The sequence below is a fragment of the Adelges cooleyi genome, unplaced genomic scaffold (assembly GCF_023614345.1).
Source record: "Adelges cooleyi isolate 19-005CV unplaced genomic scaffold, UGA_ACOO_1.1 ACOO_flye_CR_arks_rails_tigmint_CR_PRNA_9, whole genome shotgun sequence".
NCBI classification, from domain to species: Eukaryota; Metazoa; Arthropoda; class Insecta; order Hemiptera; family Adelgidae; genus Adelges; species Adelges cooleyi.
In genome coordinates, this window is record NW_026096579.1 from 5,354,088 (window position 1) to 5,373,438 (window position 19,351).

Sequence of the window (19,351 nt, forward strand, 5' to 3'; positions counted from 1 at the left end):
AATTAGAACTAAATAATAAAATCAAAACAGTTTAAGGGCCCAATTTCTCTATGAATTGTTTTAAGCCAGATAATAAACATTACAATTTTAGCCAGAAACTTGTCGTTTTAATATACTAGCTTGTTACTGCTTGTTAATATACTATATCATTATCTATAATTCCTCCACTACTCTAAATTTATTCAGTACTCAACGAGACATGAAAATGCTCGTTCGTGGTTGCAGACTCTGCAGAAAAACTTTTTGTGCAGCCCTTGATCCGGCGTGTCCCGGATTTGAATTTTCAAAATAAATACCCAACGTCTTAGGTCCACTGATGCTTTATTTGTTGACGTGATTCATTCATCTGCAGGCACGGGATGTTATTCAAATTCGATTGGACACGCTGACTTTCGCCCCAACGGTGGAAAGGTGCCTCAACCAGGATGTTTCAATGGGTTTCAGCCTATGGATATATTCAAAGCCAGTAAATGTATGTGTTTCACCTTAATAGGGTTTTTATTTTGGCCGTTATAAGTATAGTAATGTTAAATTAGCTGCCATGGTCCAAAAATTACCAAAATATGCCCTTCCAAATTTGGTTTTCTTTCAAAAACAGTTTAAGTAAAGAAAGATAATAAACTCATACATATGTTACATGTAGTCGAATTTAATTCACGCTATTTTATAACAACTTTTAAAGAAATATATCTTGTATATTAGAATCATCCATGAGTAGCACAGGGAAACTGGACAGATAATATGACATTTTAACGTCATGCCAGTGTTTGCTAGCGACGTTGTCGATATTTCAATTATTAAAAAAAAAATAAACAAAAATACATAGACATTGTAAACATATTTACTTACAAGTCTTGAAACATATATATTTACAATTTTACTAATCATTTAACAAATTTAAAATTTGTTCTAAAGTAGTTGGTAATAATTTTTTTTTTTATATATTTAAATATATGTGTGTAATGGTTTAGCTGTATATTTTATCGTATTACTTTTTCTTCTTGTTACAGGTTGTGTTAAAAATTTCAGTTACCGCCAATCAGTTTTATTTTATTCCGTCTCAAAATTGTACTTGTTCATTGTTGAGTTGTCACTTTCCCGATTTTGGTTTCAACGACTGGGCTGAAGCAAGCTCTCCGGAGAAAGATGTGAACTTTATACAATTGGCTGACATTGTAGGAAATGCTTCATCTGCAGAAATATTGCCCCAACAACTCAAGTTTAAAAAAAATTGAAATACAAGATAACTAAATGTAGTACATATGTGACTACTTTTTAATCTAGTCTGTTACTTTTACAACATAAGTATTAAGTAGTAGGTTTTGTAATGTTGATAGTTATACGACCGATAGTTATACAATTTTAAAAATAAGTTAGACAAGATTTTTAGTATTTCAAGGAACAATACATGTCATTCAAATTTATTATCAAATGTAGTCATTATAATTTAATAATGATTAAAAAATTATAATTAAAGCAAAAACTACAAGTAAAAAAATACAAGTAAAAAAATACTCATTTATTGTGTTTTCCTCAAATTTATAAAAATTTGTTGTTTCTGAATTACTTTGTTCAATTAATTTTAAAACCAATTTCATAATTACGGCAAAATCTTTAATAAGGTATAAATTGTAAAATTGTTCTTTATTAAAAATCTATTATGAGAACTAGAGGTGTTGTTTCTTGAGCAATGTGTTTATGCTATAAGCAGAGTTGGAAAAACTATAGAGCGCTATTAACTTAAACTGAAACTTAAATGGCAATGTATATATTTAATTAACTTTTTAAATTAAAAATAATTTATTGAAAAATTTTACTGGTCAATAGCCAGTTTTGAATAATTATTTTTAAAGGTTTTTATGTTTATAATTTAGGACCAAAGGTGGAGTACAATTGATAAATGTGCAATGATAAAAATACTTCTTCTCTCTACCCTTCCTCTCGTCCTAAATTTCTAAACTTTAATAACTATAAAACTATTAATTCAAAGTTGGTTATCGACCGGTTAAAATGTTCATCAAATTATTCTCCATTAAAAGATGATATATTTTTGTTTAAAATTAGAAAAATACCTAAATAGGACAAAGAAGAATACAAATTTTAAACCTAAGTTTTTATCAATAATTATATGCCATATTTATATTAATGTCCAATATTGTGCGTATTGTAGTAAACTATTCGCATTAGAAACGTCTAAAAATATCAATTTTTTTTTTAAGAAACTTGTCCAACTCTGATTTTTAAAAACTAATAATTATTATCTGATTGTGGCAGGTCGGTTAAGTATATTACAACTTTTTAATTTATTATTAAATTATAGTTAAAAAAAATAGATTCAAATATTTTATTAATAATCTGGCGTACATGAAGTAATTTACTGCTGTTTTTTGATTATTTTGAATATGTTTATTGACTGTCTAGACTTAGAACTAGCTATAAAATGAATTATTTGTATTAAATTAGAGATGTGTATAAAATATATTTTTAAGTTTTACTTGAAAATATTCATATGTAAATTCACAAACAATGAAATAATTGTATATTATTCATAATGAAAAATCAAATATTTGCTTTCACGAAAATGATCTATTGCAATTTATCCTGATGTCCGTTATTATGAAGTTTAATAATTCATAAAATTAAATAAATGCTTCCCTTTATTCATATGGTAATAATAGTCTATACATATAATTTCAGATAGATTATAATGTTTAAATCTAAGAGTATTAAATTTCTTTTATGTATTAAATAATATAATTTATAAATAATACATTTTATATTTGTTCTTCCTAATTTGTATTACTTAATTCAACTTTTTTATTTTTTGATTGATGTATGAAATGTTTTATTTAAAACAAATTATTAAAGGTACTATTCTTTTTTTTGGCATTTTAATTCTGTAATTTATACGAAGACATGTTTAACAAAGAAACTAGTTTTTATTTTATTTGTGTGGTTTTCAAATACTTTATAAAAAGTTCTTTTATACATCACAAATATAACTTTCATTACATTTTTCAAAATATTTTCAATTATTTTTGAATAAAAAATATTTGTTTATTTTTAATATTTGCTTTATATATACTATTCCCATTCCTAATTATCAGTATTTTATTTTATTTAGCTCTTTATTTTTTTGAATACGACTATGTATGATATATATGTCGTGATTTTATTAACTGTAATATTTATTAATATTGTCATGACCAATTTTGTTTATTAGAGATACTGTTTGAGATACATTATATATTATAATAATGACTGTTGATTATTTTATATATTTGTTTAATATTTGGATGTACCTATACATATAGGTACATCCAGGTGTATTACATGTTTGTATTAAAATGTATGTTAAGTACCAATTTAATTTGTAAAAAACATTTAATCATTGCTTAAAGGAATAATATACGAAATATCAACGTTATTTACACCAATGTTTTGTATATTTATACCCTAATTATATACGTAAATTACACGAAACATTTACCATTTTTATATTAATTATATACAAAATAAACACGTAATTTCAAACAAAAATACACGGTTTTTATTCCAAAATTCTACGAAACTTATATAAATTATACGTTTATATCACACGTATAATCTACAAAATATAAACGTTATTAAAAATTAATTTTAAATAGTTTATGTACTAAAAATCTATACACCATTTATACTATCTATCTTAAACATAAAATATGCGAAATATAAACGCAATTTAAACTTAATTTTACACGAATTTTACACCAAAATTAAGCGTACCTAATATAAATATTTTACGCCAAAAATGTACGTGTATACGTGTTTTTTTTCTATGCAACGCACATTGAATATCGTCAGTTTGACCCAAAAATATCTATTACATGTCCCATCATCAACATATATTATATGTATATTCGGATATGATATACATATATTTGTCTACTGGGAATGAATATCTATTCTCAATAAATACATTTTTACTGCTACAAACAATACATAATTTTCAAAGTTTGTAAAACAAACATCACAAGTTTAATACAATAATAAATTATTTTATACAACCTAGTATAATTTTTTAATTATATAATTATTACAGCTTTTTCTTCACAACTATAGACATTTTTTTTTTAAAGATAAAATAAAATGCAACAATTTCAACTATGGCGTCAAATGTATAATTTGTAAGTAGGAGTATTGGGGTTTATTCAATTTACAAAAGACAGCTACATAATAATTGTTACATGTTAATTTAAAATTATACTAAAATCTGTATATCTTAAAATATATAAAGAAAAAAAGGTATTTGTCTTAAACAAATCCACATGTCTTATTGTTGTACTGCAAATCTGGAATTAATCAATGGATTTTGTGCACTTCAGGCTTCTACATTCTTGTCATACGAGAGTCCATCGTATTGCCACTATTACAAAGTGTTCTGTTACCTGACAATGATAATAAATTATTAACTCATGAAATTTAGGAAAAAAAAATATTTCTGTTCAAAATAATAATAGGTTTTATACTTTTATAACATCTGTTCAGGTTTTACAATCAATATCTTACTTATGTGTGTAATTAATTAATGTGTACTTATAAATTTTAATTTTTTATGGTCAATTAACAATAATCAACAGAACAAACTGTTAGTATCACCAAAACGCTTTAAATATGTAAATTATAACATGTAAAATAGTGTATCATAACTACATACACCTCAGTATTAAATAAAAACAAATTAGATAGGTACTGCACTTATTGCACTTCAGTAAATATGCTTCAATCAAATGAAAAAAATCAAATTTGTTATAATAATCTAGTCTTTTTCGATGATAATAAGATACGAATCGACTCAAAAGTGGCAATACCGCCTAATGACGTCATCTTGGGTACTTGCACGTTTGGTTAGGCACTTCATAATTTCAGATAAGTTGACAAGTTCGAGTGTCATCCAAGCTCGGTTTAATTTGTTCTTTTTGTTCGGGGATCTGTGTGATGGGGGCACATTTACTCGTCGGGAACGTGCAATGCAAGTCGAGGAGGTTCGGGTCGGACATCCTATCAAACCGTTAGTACTCAAAGATCTCAATGCTGCCAAGGTAATTCAGGGAGGGGGTTCAACAATTTCTCCTCTTTCTGAATTATCTGTGGCAATTCAATCTTATTTATGTAACTTTTAAATTCCGTTTTTATTTAATTTATGTTATTTATTGAAACATACTACTACTTAACTAAAAAAAATTAGTTTCAAAAATTAACTTATAATAGAATATTTAATTAATTATAAATTTAATACAATATTATTAATATTAAATGTTTTAGTTTTAGAAATAAAACTATTTGCAATTGTAATTACGCTCACAAAATATTAAATAGGCAAATATTTATAGTAATGCATACCATAATTACAGTTTAAGTTTAAATATCACAACACATTAACATATGTTTAATGTTAAGTTATTTTGAACAAAGTATAAACATTATTTGTGCATTATAATTTAAATATTTAAATATGAATGTTTATATAACACAGTATAGATGTTTAAATTGTAATATTTAAATTAAATATTATTTGTAATCTTACTATATCCTTAAATTAAACTTTAATATCAAACATAAAAACCTTTATATTCATATAATGCTCAGTTGATATTTTAATTTAAACGTTTAATTACTGTTGTTGGCGAAACATCCATACAAGTTTTTATAATATATGTTACTTCAATATAAATCTGCTAATATAAGATAAATATAGTTAAAGGATTAAATTATAAATACATAACTTTTGATGTTCATACAACATTTAACTCGCGTAATCAATCGTCATAATAAAATTCTGATACTTTTATCGTAGTTAGCACAAAAAACCACATATTTCAGTGGAAAAAAAAATTATTAAAAATAAAATGTACAGGTTGGTAAATCGTATTGTATAAAGCGAGCTACTTTTACACGTGTAATATAGGCATGATGTCACGCGGCTATTCTAAATATCCTATAATATCTCCTTAAAAAATAATTTTATTGCATCGGATTTTGACCAAATCGTTTTTAATAGTTCTTACCACAATAACTTAAAATGTAATAATAATTTTAAGAAAATTGTGCTGTGTGCTCCTTTAAATAAGGCACCTATGGCCTTATGCTCCAAAAGTTTCTTTATGCATACATATAATATATTATATATATATTCTGCGTAGCAATTATCGCACATCTGACATTATAACTTGTACGGCCGCCGCCGGTAATACGAAATTATTTTAAGAGCTACTACGAAAACCTGTTAGTTTTTATATGGGCGATCCACAGCACTACAGATTAAATATATACATACTATATTAAATCTCTAGTAGCACCACCTTATCTTAATTGAGACGGGTCGCGTCCCAGCCGCTCGAACCTCAGAGTAATAATAATACCGAATTCATTGCAATAAAACAATTTAACAATAGCTATTATACCTAATATGAAAACGTGTTTTATATATTATGTGCGTAATCACAATATGTCGCACACAACACGAAAAATCGTTATTAATATAGTCTTTTATCAAAGTTGTAGTAAGCTTTAATTTTTAACATTTATTGCGTGTTAAATTTTTATATTCATACAACATGACTTTTTGGTCCAAATTTGTTCTACAAAACATTGTATAAATGTTACATTAATGTTATTTAATGGAATTTTAACTCAATTCAAACGTTTATTTAATCATTAAAGTTACTTGTTTTACGTTTGTTTAATGTTGTGTAAGCATTTTTTTTGCTTAATGGGAATATTCAAAGTCTTAAAATATTATTATAATTTTATAAAACTTTTAAACTCCGTTTTTATTTAATTTGTGTTATTTATTTAAACATAACACTACTTAAGTAAACAAAAATTGTTTTCAAAACGTTTACGTTTAAAAATTAACTTATTATAGAATAAATGTTTTAGTTTCAGAAATTAATCGTGATTAGTATAATCCCGATAAAATAAAATAATTTGCAATGTTAATAACGCTCACAAAATATTAAAAAGGCAAATATATTTTATAGTAATGCATAACAAATTTAAGTTTATTAATATTTAAAATTAGTGTATAAAGAAGAAAATTAAACTATAATACAGTCAACAACTAGTCGAATAATAATAATAATAATATTTAATGCCGCATAATATCAGAGCTGATAGGAAATGAACTCATAACAAACTAACCGTGTGTTGTTTACGCATTTATAACATACAACTAAAATGTATAATAATTATCAAAATCGTTTTAACGTTGGAGACTTGTAATAATTTAACTAGTTCGTTGATAAAAGATGTTGTTTTTGTTTTCGAATATTTTCTTATTTTGGACATTGGTGTATAACTGGAACTGTTTGAAGAAGCATACAAAACAATAAATCAAAACAAGTATTCTTCTTATTTTTAATAAATAATACAACTTAAAACGTGATTTAAAACCTGTTTTAAAACGTGTTTCATAAACGGGGTTTTCCGTTAAAGAAAATGAATATACAATTATTTAGAAAAGTAATGATAAAGGTTTTAAATTTTGAATGTAAAAATACCGATACGGGTTTAAGGTAAATAAAACGCAAAAAAAATATTACTGCCGTGTGTTGTTTACGCATTTATAACATACAACGAAAATTCAGAGCATAAATAAAACCTTGCATATTATGGTTTGGAAACCCAAATTTGGGCCTCAGAGCAATCTAGTGATCACAGATAAAAAAACAAACATCGATAAGAGCCTTGTATCTAATGGCAATTGAGTGCTTTATGAATTTTTAGTTTTAGGGTGGGTATGATTTGTTTTACATTTGTTACATTTTTGTTTTAAATTTTTATAAATTGGAATATTCTCTTCTATATTAGAAACTATGATGTAAGAGTGACTAAATGGTTCATTTATGGTTATACAGGGTGGCCCAGGAAAATTTGATAAATGAAAAAACTTTTGTTCTAATGAATATTTTTAAGATTTTTTTTTGTAAAAAATAATTTATACTCATTTGCGCTATGAGCATCATGTACTTTATTGCACTTAACTATTTTACTTTTTAAAATTATTTTTTTATTTTTTTTATTACGGCAGGCGATGAAACGAAAAATTCTAAACGGACCATTCCGTTTTCAATAGTTATTTCCCTTGCATGTATTACCTCGGTTCACTGTGCCGTGGGTATGACCTCGATGTCGAACAAAGAACGCTTTGATTGAAATTAAAAATATTATATGTATAGATGTTTTTTACGTCATTCTGTTAGGACCCTAACGCTTCGCTGCCAGTTATTGACGAACACTTGGGAATACCGTTCATCGAATACATAGTCGCCGTGGGCGCCATATCTGCACTTACAACAACGTAATTTCGTTTAACCAAAATTATTATAATAATAATAATTTAGTGTTTACAGCATATGAGAAAATTTAAATTGTTCGGACGTCTACTGCAGTTTAATAGGTGCCATTTTTCCTCTGCCCCGAATTTTGTACGTCATGTCCAGCGACGAACTTTTGTTCAAGGTGTCGTCCACAGTCAATTAAGTGTTTCCGATTATTATAAAAACTTAGAAATGCGATTATCTTAAGAGAAAATGAAAAGGTGCACGTGTATTATTACATAGTGTTTGTTTTATGACGGTTTATTATTTTTCATCTATGCGGAAACAGCAGTCAAAGAAAACGAATATAGCAAAATACCGACTGAAAACGTATAATGTCTATTCTTGAGGTCTACAAAATCCATTAAAGGTCGACTTTCTAAACTTAAATGGTACCATAAACAAATAATTAACTTTTTTAATGAAGACTATTTTTCCGAAAATTTAGGGCGATTTCTAAGAAAAATTGATTATTTTATTCTTTTCACAATAATTGTGAAAAAAAGTAAAATTTTTATTATTATAATTATAATAATTGGGTTCTTGATAACCAAATAGGACAGGTGAACTAGAATAACGCGGGGCGCATCTTTCTACTTAGATATTAAAACCTAAGCTTTCATGCTAATGCATTAAGTTGTCTCTCATAATGCTGTCTCTCTAACCGAACGGATCAGAAAGTGATAGTATAAGTGATAGACTATAAATTGTTAAACAAATTGAGCAATTTATTTGGCGGTTTCAAAGACAACCCAATCTTTTATTTAAACTATAAAAAAAAGCTGAGTAATTTATCATAATTTTAATAAATTTCTATTAAATAAAAAATAAACAAATTATTTTTTTAATAAAAAAAAGATTTAAATGAAAACTCAGACCAACCCACAACTCCTAACACAATTGTTGCAGATTATGCTGACGATAAAGCCATTTTGTCCTGTAACTCTGACCCACAGATTGCACCCGTCAATTTGCAAAATCATCTTCTTTTAATGGAAGACTGGTACACAAAATGGCGTTTTAAAATTAATCAATCAAAATCAGTTCATACTACCTTTACTCTAAGACTTCTCCCTTGTCCTGGTGTCTCCCTATACAGAGAACAAATCCCCTCCTCTTCCTCTGTCAAGTATCTCGGTCTCACACTAGATAAACGACTCACATGGGCTCAGCACATTAAAATTAAACGGTTGTCTTTAAATAGCCGTCTGCGGTTACTCAAATCATTAATCGTAAACAATAAATTTACAGATATTAATACTAAGCTTCTAATTTATAAAACCCATATGGACTTACGGCCTTCAGCTATGGGTCAATGCTAAAAAATCCAATACCAATAAAATTCAATGCTTTCAAAATATTGTCTTAAGAAAATTAATCAATGCACCTCCTTATATCTCTAATTAAACACTCCATAACGACCTTAACTTAAAAACAGTCCATGAAGAAGCTATCTCCTACTATAAAAGATTCCACATTAAATTACTCTCCCACTCTAATCCCCTTATAAAAAACCTCTCAACCTTGTCCATACCTGGAGACCCACCCAGACCACCCGTTTAAAACGTAAGTGGTGCCGTGATCTTCTATCAAATAATATCAATTAATATTAATACATAATTAAATCAATGTAAATATAAGTTTAAAAATTAAAAAAAAAAAAATCATTGGAAGTGTCACTAATGAGTAGTTTCTTCCATCAAAATGTATTCATGTTATTTATCTCTACTTTTATCATATATGCTTATTGTGCTCATTGTACAGATTGTATATTTCTAAAGTAACATAAAAAAAAAATTTTTAAAAATTAAAACTCGACTAAGAAAACAATAAAATTGATCTAAAAAAGTTCATTCACTACATAGCTTTAAAGTTGTAAATCATAAACAAAACATTTCCCCCCCCTGTATGTTCATACTTTTTGAATTAATTGCTTAATAAAAAAGAATGTACATTTTTAATAATTCTCGTAATATTAAAAAAAAAAAAATCTACTTTCTGACGCCGACTGAGCAAGCGTTTTAATTGGACTAACAAGACAAAGTGGGGGCAGCGAAGAGCCGTCTTACCATCTACAAAAGTATCCGATTGGTTATCCTGTGTAAACACAATATATTGCAAAAGGAGTGTAACTTACAATTTAAGTAAATGCGGCAAGTGGAGAAGAGTCACAAAACTAACTACATAAAGTCAAACCGATCATAAACTGTACTAGTGATTTATTGAATTTCTCACACATAACTTAACCTATAAGGTTTATCAAACAACTACAAAGTAAGTAACATTTAAAATTTTTTTTTTTGGTATGTTTTAGAGTGCAATCGTCATTTGAAAATTAACTGCACGTAATTTCATTAGCGTTTTAAACTAAGTTTATTTTTTATTGTATTATTTTATTGATCGATTAGCTCTGAATAATTAACTTTGAATTATTAAAGTCTTAGGTCGAAGTAATGGTGGAGTGTTGTGTTATTTTTATCTGTCCGCAATATTCAACCGAACTTGCCCTCCCGTCCTGATTTCAAAACTTTTTTAATTTTAAAAGTAATTATTGCAGACAGGTTACCGACTAGTTAAAAAAAAATGTTCTGCAATTTACTATTTAAGTTTCGGAAGTAGGTAGCGTCATATACAAGAACTGTTTGATTAAAATATTTTTATTTATTGTATTTTTCGATAATAATTTAAATTTACTGTAGAACAAAAAAATACATTTTGCTAAATAACAAATATTTAATTAACAAGTAATAAATAAAACATGTTTGGCCTGTGGCCGATGGGTATACCGCGAGCAATCGATCAGACGTTGTCTAATATAAAAACCAATATCACGGCAACCGATCACGGATAACAACTTTTATTATATTATAAACAAGAACTTAAAATTCAATATCTCATAAATTGGTACCATGTATTTTTATCGAAAAGATTCTATGAAATAATACTGCTCAGTTTATCGGAAACGTATATTTCCTAGGACATTATTTTGTACAAAACTGGAAACTAATATCGATAATTAATATGGATTTTTTTTTGCTGAGTAAATAATATAAATCGTGTGTATATAACTGTCAAATATTAATCAATAAATATTTGATTAACTCATAAATGAATTTGTTAATTTGTTTTTTAAGTGTTCTTTTTCATAATATACTTGAACAAAATTTTCAAAAATTTAAGTACTTAAAAACTGAAAAACAAATTCAAAATTTTATGAATTTTATTCAATTTTTTTACTGTCTAAAGGTCAAAATTTCAAAACTTTTTTTATTATTCTGATACATCATACTATACTTGTTTGATGCATAACTTTTTTTAACAATTTTTTATGTGTAAGTAACCTTTTAGTTTGACATTTTACTGGGCCCGTCGGTTGACACGAGCAAATCGCCTAGGTAGTTAGTCGGGAATTTAGAGTAGACCATAGCAGAACCTCAGATAATAACAGAACCTCTCTAAGTTAAGTTTTTGTTTTTAAAAGTGGTAATAGTATAAGTCTAATAATAATAAAAATCAACAGTTTAATTTTAGTTCAATAAAAGTATTTGGTTATTGTTATTTGTTGCAAATCACCTTCTTTTTGCCCGGCTATCCATACACATCAAACCAACGATTCTGAAACTTTTACAGCACAAAAATTTCATAATATATATATATATATATATATATATATATGTACAACATTTGATAAAAGTTTTGTAATGGAGACTTTACTTTACTAGGAGCTGTGAGACTTTGAATTTTTAAAATTTCGTATTATAGGACTATGAATACATTTTTTTTTTACGTACTCAAGGTCAAAAACAAAAAGTTAGAGGTTCTTAAGTATATAGTTCTTAAGAAAATGCCAAACATTGAAATTGTTTGTACTTCCCAAAAAAAAACAAAAATTCTAAAACAAAGTTATGAATTAAAAGAGTACAGTATGATATATCAGAATAAAAAATAAATTTTAAATTTTGACCTTGAGTACGTAAAAAAAATGTATTCATAGTCATATAATACGAAATTTGAAAAATTCAAAGTCTCACAGTTCCTTTTAAGAGAAAGTCTCTATTACAAAACTTTTAGCAAATGTTTTACATACATAATAATAAGTGTATGAAAAAGAACACTTAAATTAAAAGAGTTAAGAGAAAGTTCCATTACGATATCATAATTAGTCATTAATAGTAACGTGATCGTGAGCTTAAAGTGTTTTCACAACAAATTTCAGTAATATCATCGCCTAAGTCCCAAAAAAATGTTTAATCATTTTTTTCTTCATTTGTTTGTTTAATGGAACTGTTAGCATAGGATATGTAAGTTTAAGGCATTTCAATAATCCACTCGCACACACATTAGGTGATTTGTTATGGAATGACCCTTTTATTGTTTTTTTTTTGTTATAGGTAATTTTTTGGTAATGAACTCAAAAATGCGTCTTCGTTGTGTCGTGTTATTTGCAATTTATTCCTTTGGCCTCATCGTAAGTGCAACATTCTATTTAAAAAATAAATAATATGAATATTATTCAAAAATGTATAAATTTATTTCTGTGGCTGGGAGCAAAAAAGGCCAATGTCAATTTTGTGCATAAATAAGTTAGTCCGCTAATTGCAAAAATTGCTTCAGCTCTGAGGATTTTTCATCCGAGGGTCTCCCTCGGATGAAGCAGTCAGAGGAGGCAGAGCCCTTGAATGAAGAAAAGGTGATGGCAAATGGCAAAAATTGAATCATTCTTTATATACTGTGAAAAAATCACACTCCGAGGCCAAAAAATTTTGAAATAGTATTAATATTTTACTTTTTGTCTATAATAATAATTTAACTTAAAACGACTGGTATGATATCATGGAAACTATTTAGGTATCTTAATATACTAGGCATTCACTAATTCCCAGAACCTCTAAAATTGATTTGACCTTTCACAGAAGCTACAAAACTGTTATACTATAATACTATTGGTATTTGAGGACAGTCGTTGAGAACTCTATAATAATACTAATAGAAGTAATTATATGTACGTATGTCTTTCAGATTTTATTAGATGCTGGGTCTCCCTTGGATGAAAAATCCTCAGAGCTGAAGCGGGTGAAGCAGTCAGAGGAGGCAGAGCCCTTGAATGAAGAAAAGGTGATGGCAAATGGCAAAAATTGAATCATTCTTTATATACTGTGAAAAAATCACACTCTTAGGCCAAAAAATGAATAACTCATGAAGAGTTTGATAAAAAAATTAACATAGAGCCTAATAGAAAATAAAAACTTCAAAGGTCATTTTCCGAAAGTGACATTGGTCCTTCTTGCTCCAAGCCACAGATTTGTACTCCTTTGTTTTCATAGCAACACACATGTTATCTTTAAAACTTTGAAATAATATTAATATTTTACTTTTTGTCTATAATAATAATTTAACTTAAAACGACTGGTATGATTTCATGGAAACTATTTAGGTATCCTAATATACTAGGCATCACTAATCCCAGAACCTAAATTGATTTGACCTTTCACAGAAGCTACAAAACTGTTATACTATAATACTATTGGTATTTGAGGACAGTCGTTGAGAACTCTATAATAATACTAATAGAAGTAATTATATGTACGTATGTCTTTCAGATTTTATTAGATGCTGGGTCTGCCTCGGATGAAAAATCCTCAGAGCTGAAGCGGGTGAAGCAGTCCGAGGAGGCGGAGCCCTTGAATGAAGAAAAGGTGATGGCAAATGGCAAAAATTGAATCATTCTTTATATACTGTGAAAAAATCACACTCTTAGGCCAAAAAATGAATAACTCATGAAGAGTTTGATAAAAAAATTAACATAGAGCCTAATAGAAAATAAAAACTTCAAAGGTCATTTTCCGAAAGTGACATTGGTCCTTCTTGCTCCAAGCCACAGATTTGTACTCCTTTGTTTTCATAGCAACACACATGTTATCTTTAAAACTTTGAAATAATATTAATATTTTACTTTTTGTCTATAATAATAATTTAACTTAAAACGACTGGTATGATTTCATGGAAACTATTTAGGTATCCTAATATACCCCTAAAATTTATTTGACCTTTCACAGAAGCTACAAAACTGTTATACTATAATACTATTAGTATTTGAGGACAGTCGTTGAGAACTCTATAATAACACTAATAGAACTAATTATATGGACGTATGTATTTCAGATTATATTAGATGCTTGGTATGCCTCGAATGAAATATGCCTACAGCTGAGGGTGAAGCTGTCCGATACATGGGCTCCGCCACCCTTGTATGAAGAAAATGTGTACGAAGTCTCGGACGATAATGATGATCCTATAGATAAACTTAAACGCATGCTTCTTGAGCCTTATTTAATCAGATGTTTTATCTTCGATAATAATACTGGTAGTTGTAAGTATCTAAATCATTATTTTGGTTTATTTTCGTATAATACGCAAAAGAAAGAGTAGGTTAATTAAATTGATCTGATTTCCATGCTGTAGATACCACTGTTACTTTTTTCTTTTTTTGAGCGCGGGTTTAGGAAACCTATACTTATTTAATTCTCAGTGGAATATAGAAAAACTTAATCGTTAAAAAATATACATTTTGAAAATATTTGCTGTAAACATGGTCTAAAAATATGGCAGAAAGTAGATTTAAAACACATACATAGTATTTAAATTTAGAATGATGTATTTTAAAACATCCGATCAAACTATTTTGTTATCAAGTAAAACTCAATTCTTTCAAAATGTTTTTTTGGTATTTTATTGTACATTCTACAGAATAATATTAATTATTTTTTTTTTTGTTTGGATTTTAATATCTAAAACCTACAACTTGTGGTTGACTGTAATGTGGTTGATGAACAGGCCAAGCCTGTTTGAAATTACTGTATTAAAATTCTACGTGGATTAATGAAAATCGGGGGGTTTTTCCTGATTTATTAATGTTTAATATAATTACGAGTCTGAACTTAGCAAAATAAGTAAATAAGAACGAATATTTAATGCACATTTCATTTATGTTTGATGTATATCTTTAAAAAAGAATACACTAAAATCTAAAATATGGCCCTGATCCTAGCTAGCTTTTATTTCATGACATAGTTCACTTATAAATTATACATTATTATAACTGTTTTAAAAATGTTATTTCATATTTGTGCACAGATGACACAAACAATTTACATCCAATGTATCAAATTGTCGTTGAACACGCAGCACATGATATAATGTTTTGGCTAGGAAATGGAAAGGAATTTTTAATAATTGCAACACAAGGTATGGTTCTCGAATTAAAGAATGATATGAAATGGATTGAATACAAAAAAAGAGTGGATAATTTATGGGAAAATAATAAAGAATTCACAGGCGATGAAAAAGAGAGACTTCTAAATCAAATAAAAGGTATCGTCGAAATCTTTGTAAAAGACTGTAACAGTCAAAAAAGTGTATTCAACATGAGATTATTTTCATTCTACAAACGATATTAAACGTCATATTGTACATTATTGGACTTATGCATTTTTTTTTTATACGTAGTTCAATGGCGAATTAAAATATTGATATTCTAAAAATCATACCCTAGAGCATTTCATATCCAAACGTAGTTCAATAGCTAATGAATAATATAGTATGAGAATGGTCCCCGCTTGCTTACTAGGTACTTTTGGTGAGTCATTACTAATATTGGGAAAAGTAACGAGTTAAAACTAGTAAATACACCTAGTATTCCAATAAATATTTTGATTTCCGATAAAAACCGTACGGATACAGCCAAAAGTACACCTGTACCAAAAAGATTCTTATTATTTTGTTTTGTTGAAGTTGTAATGGCTTTAAACAAATTTCGAACAATCCACCTCACACTAAACATCCATATTGGAACACTGACTGATATAGAGCTAAATATAAATTGCGCAATATATTTACAGGTAAGATATTTTTTAGTTTATAATATTTGTGTAGTGAAGAACGTAGCCTCATTACTATAATATTAATATTATAATTCCATCTTAAGTTACTATCAAATGTTATACCTAGACATCTGTAGTAAATACACCTAGTATTCCAAAAAATATTTTGATTTCACTTAAAAACCGTATGGTTACAGCCAAAAATACACCTGTACAACAAAGTCAGGAATGGGCTATAACTCTACATACTTGATGTGACCTAAACAATTGCATCGATACAGCAAAGTAGGGAACCGAAAATACTAGTCTATTTAAGAAAAACGTTGTGACATCACAAGAGTGTGTTGTCATAACGGAACAAAGAAAGAGTAAAATAACTTACATAAAATACAAATAATTACACAAAAGTTTTTATGGGATGACTAGTAGTGACACTATGGTCGGTATTTTGCCTATTGAGCAGCAATGAGAGAGAATAAGTATGTCACTAAACAACATAGCTAACCACGTTTGGGTTTTTGGACCGCTGCGCTGTGTTTAAAAAAACCCGCGTCAAAGCCGGCTGCCTTGTCGATCTCACGTTGCCAATTGCCGCCTTGACTTCATTCACCGAAAAAGCTGCACTATAGCCACAGCGTGGGGCTAGTTCTTTCTTTCTTATTTGGTAATATTCTTCAACATTCTTTTTGTGTACTTTATCCATTTTCGCCTTGGCTACTTCCATAAGTCAGGCTGCCACATTGTTAGGGCTTAGGTAATTCCGAACAGAGTCTTCTTACCAAGTCCCAGACTTGTCGGCCGGAATGGGTAAAGTTTAAGTTGGCAGTGGTTTCATGACATTTATTTTTTGTGTGTATAATTTTCCCTTGATTTATATTTCTATGTGCTTATTGGTTGTGTATCATTTCTTCAATGTTTAAAATGTATTTTTTTTTAATAAAAATGAATTACATATAAAGATGTTATTAATTTTTGTGTGTATCCTTTTTTATTGATTTATATTTGTATTAAATATGATTATTTGTTGTGTACTTATCATTTTTTCAATATTGTAATGTACATTGCTGTATACTACTTTTATGACCATTTTCAATATAATCTTCATTTTGCAAACTATATTAATTTGTTGTAAACTATTATTTACTTAATTAATTTTATAATTATTTTATTTTTTTATTATGGCTTCAGCAGCTAGGCTATTAGCCAGACATTAGTTAGTTAATTACAATATACATAGTTGAGCTTTTATAATACAATACATTTACAAATTATTATACATGTTGATATTTTAAAAAAAATGTATTGTAGACCTACTTTTTGTCTACATTTTAGCCATTCAATTCTAAAATTATACTCATATTATATCAGTCGTTTACGGTGGCGGCGCATTAGGTAGGCAATATCGATACATGTGCGTATGCAACAGATAGATTGACAATGTTATAATATTATAATATTTTCTGTACAATAATATATGCAATATGATACGAGTACGTATGTGCTTGTAATAGAACGTGCGCATATAAGAGAGTATCCAACCTGACGAATGTCTGTAACACCTATTCAGTAGAGACATAAGCTAAAATTGTAATGTTACATTGTAACGCATGTGTCACATTTGGCCGACCGTTACAAAAAGTGTCCGAATCACCGTTGAATGGCGTTCAATACGTTTAAAACCAATAAAAAAAGCTACAAATTTGTAAAATGTTGAGAAAACTATTTTACATATTGTTGTGAAAAATTATGAAATTCAAAATTAGACTTGATTGAAAAATGATGTTAAATGTTAATTGTTATTATTGAGTCGATAAGACTAATGATTTAGGAATAAGAATTTTCGATAGTAATGGAAAAATCATTCATATTTAATATAAAAAAAATACGTTTTTAGTTGCGCATTTCTCAACCGCACTATTTGTCCCGTCCTAAATGTTAAACTTTAAAATAATTTATTCAAAATTGGTTACGCACTGGTCGAAAATTTAAGCAAATTATTTATTTTTTAATAAGTTAATTGAATAAAAAATAATAATTTGAATATTGTTTAATATTGTACAATATAAAACCAAAACGTTTCCCAAAACAAAAAAATGTATTATTATTTTAAGAGAAAACCAGCGTCTTATTCTTAATTAAGTACCCTGTATAACACCTTGTTCATTACATTTGGATTGATTTCGGACCACGAAGACTTAAAAACTTATTTTGATACCAATTACAAAACGGTTTTAGATCCGAGAACATCAGTATTACAACACATCAGTGCGTTATACGAGGTCCATCGTCATTTCGTTTCAATGTTAAAATGATGATGCTACGGTTATGTTTAAATTATTTAACTCTTGTTAAAGAGATAAAGAATGTTGGTGGCAGATCCAAGTAAAATCAGAAAATGTACGCTAAATTTGAGAAATTTACAGTGCTGTTAGCTTTACCGAGTGACGATGAAGTTAAACTGTTCAGTGAACATTTATAAATCCAAATATACTGTGACGTTAGTACTTTAACAATTATACAAACAGAAGGAATGGATGTGGAGAGAACAATTTATGAATCTCTATATGCCAAAATAGCTTATAGTGATACCTTGATGGAATTACCAGTTCTCACACTGCAAAGTATCGCTGAGAGCAACAATCTACTATTTGAAATCCCAACCAGTTCTAGGGTTTTTTTTTATTGTTACAGAACAAAAGTAAAAAAGTTGTAGGTGTCGAAAATAGTATTCTACATGCTAATACTTTTGTTGACTACCTTAATAAAAAATTAAGCGACATAGATTTTTTTTTAATTTCTTTCATCATGAAGACCCATATTCAACATTGAAACATTTATGAAGAAATTTAGAAGAAAAAGCCGTCTTGAGTAAAAATTTACATTTGATTAAAACGCATACTTTTATATATTATAATTTCTCCGTTCTTTAATATATCAGATAAATCTAATGTTACAACACCAATAATAGCTACAATTGTTTTAGTAGATTTCATCCAAATTTATGTGTGTTGTGTTTTATATATATTTTTTTAATTAATCCAATAAAATACATTGAAAATTACTTATACAATATATCCAGTATGTACAGTATGTCGTCTTATTTTTTACTTT

At 27.8% G+C, this 19,351-nt stretch overlaps 1 protein-coding gene across 32 annotated transcripts in view; it reads left to right on the forward strand.

Moving 5' to 3' along the window:
- LOC126846503 (uncharacterized) overlaps positions 1–19,351 on the forward strand; it is a 123,051-nt gene that overhangs the window by 8,601 nt on the left and 95,099 nt on the right. For 21 of the 32 annotated variants that reach the window (XM_050585955.1, XM_050585939.1, XM_050585938.1 and 18 more), the window contains one exon: positions 13,380–13,475. The exons of 2 other annotated variants lie outside the window; for them this stretch is intronic. In XM_050585955.1, the coding sequence (XP_050441912.1) occupies positions 13,380–13,475 (96 nt within the window). Of the gene's footprint in view, positions 1–10,455; positions 10,635–12,751; positions 12,829–12,985; positions 13,051–13,379; positions 13,476–13,960; positions 14,057–19,351 lie in introns of those variants that run through there. 9 more of the 32 variants (XM_050585943.1, XM_050585944.1, XM_050585974.1 and 6 more) reach the window with 9 other exon arrangements.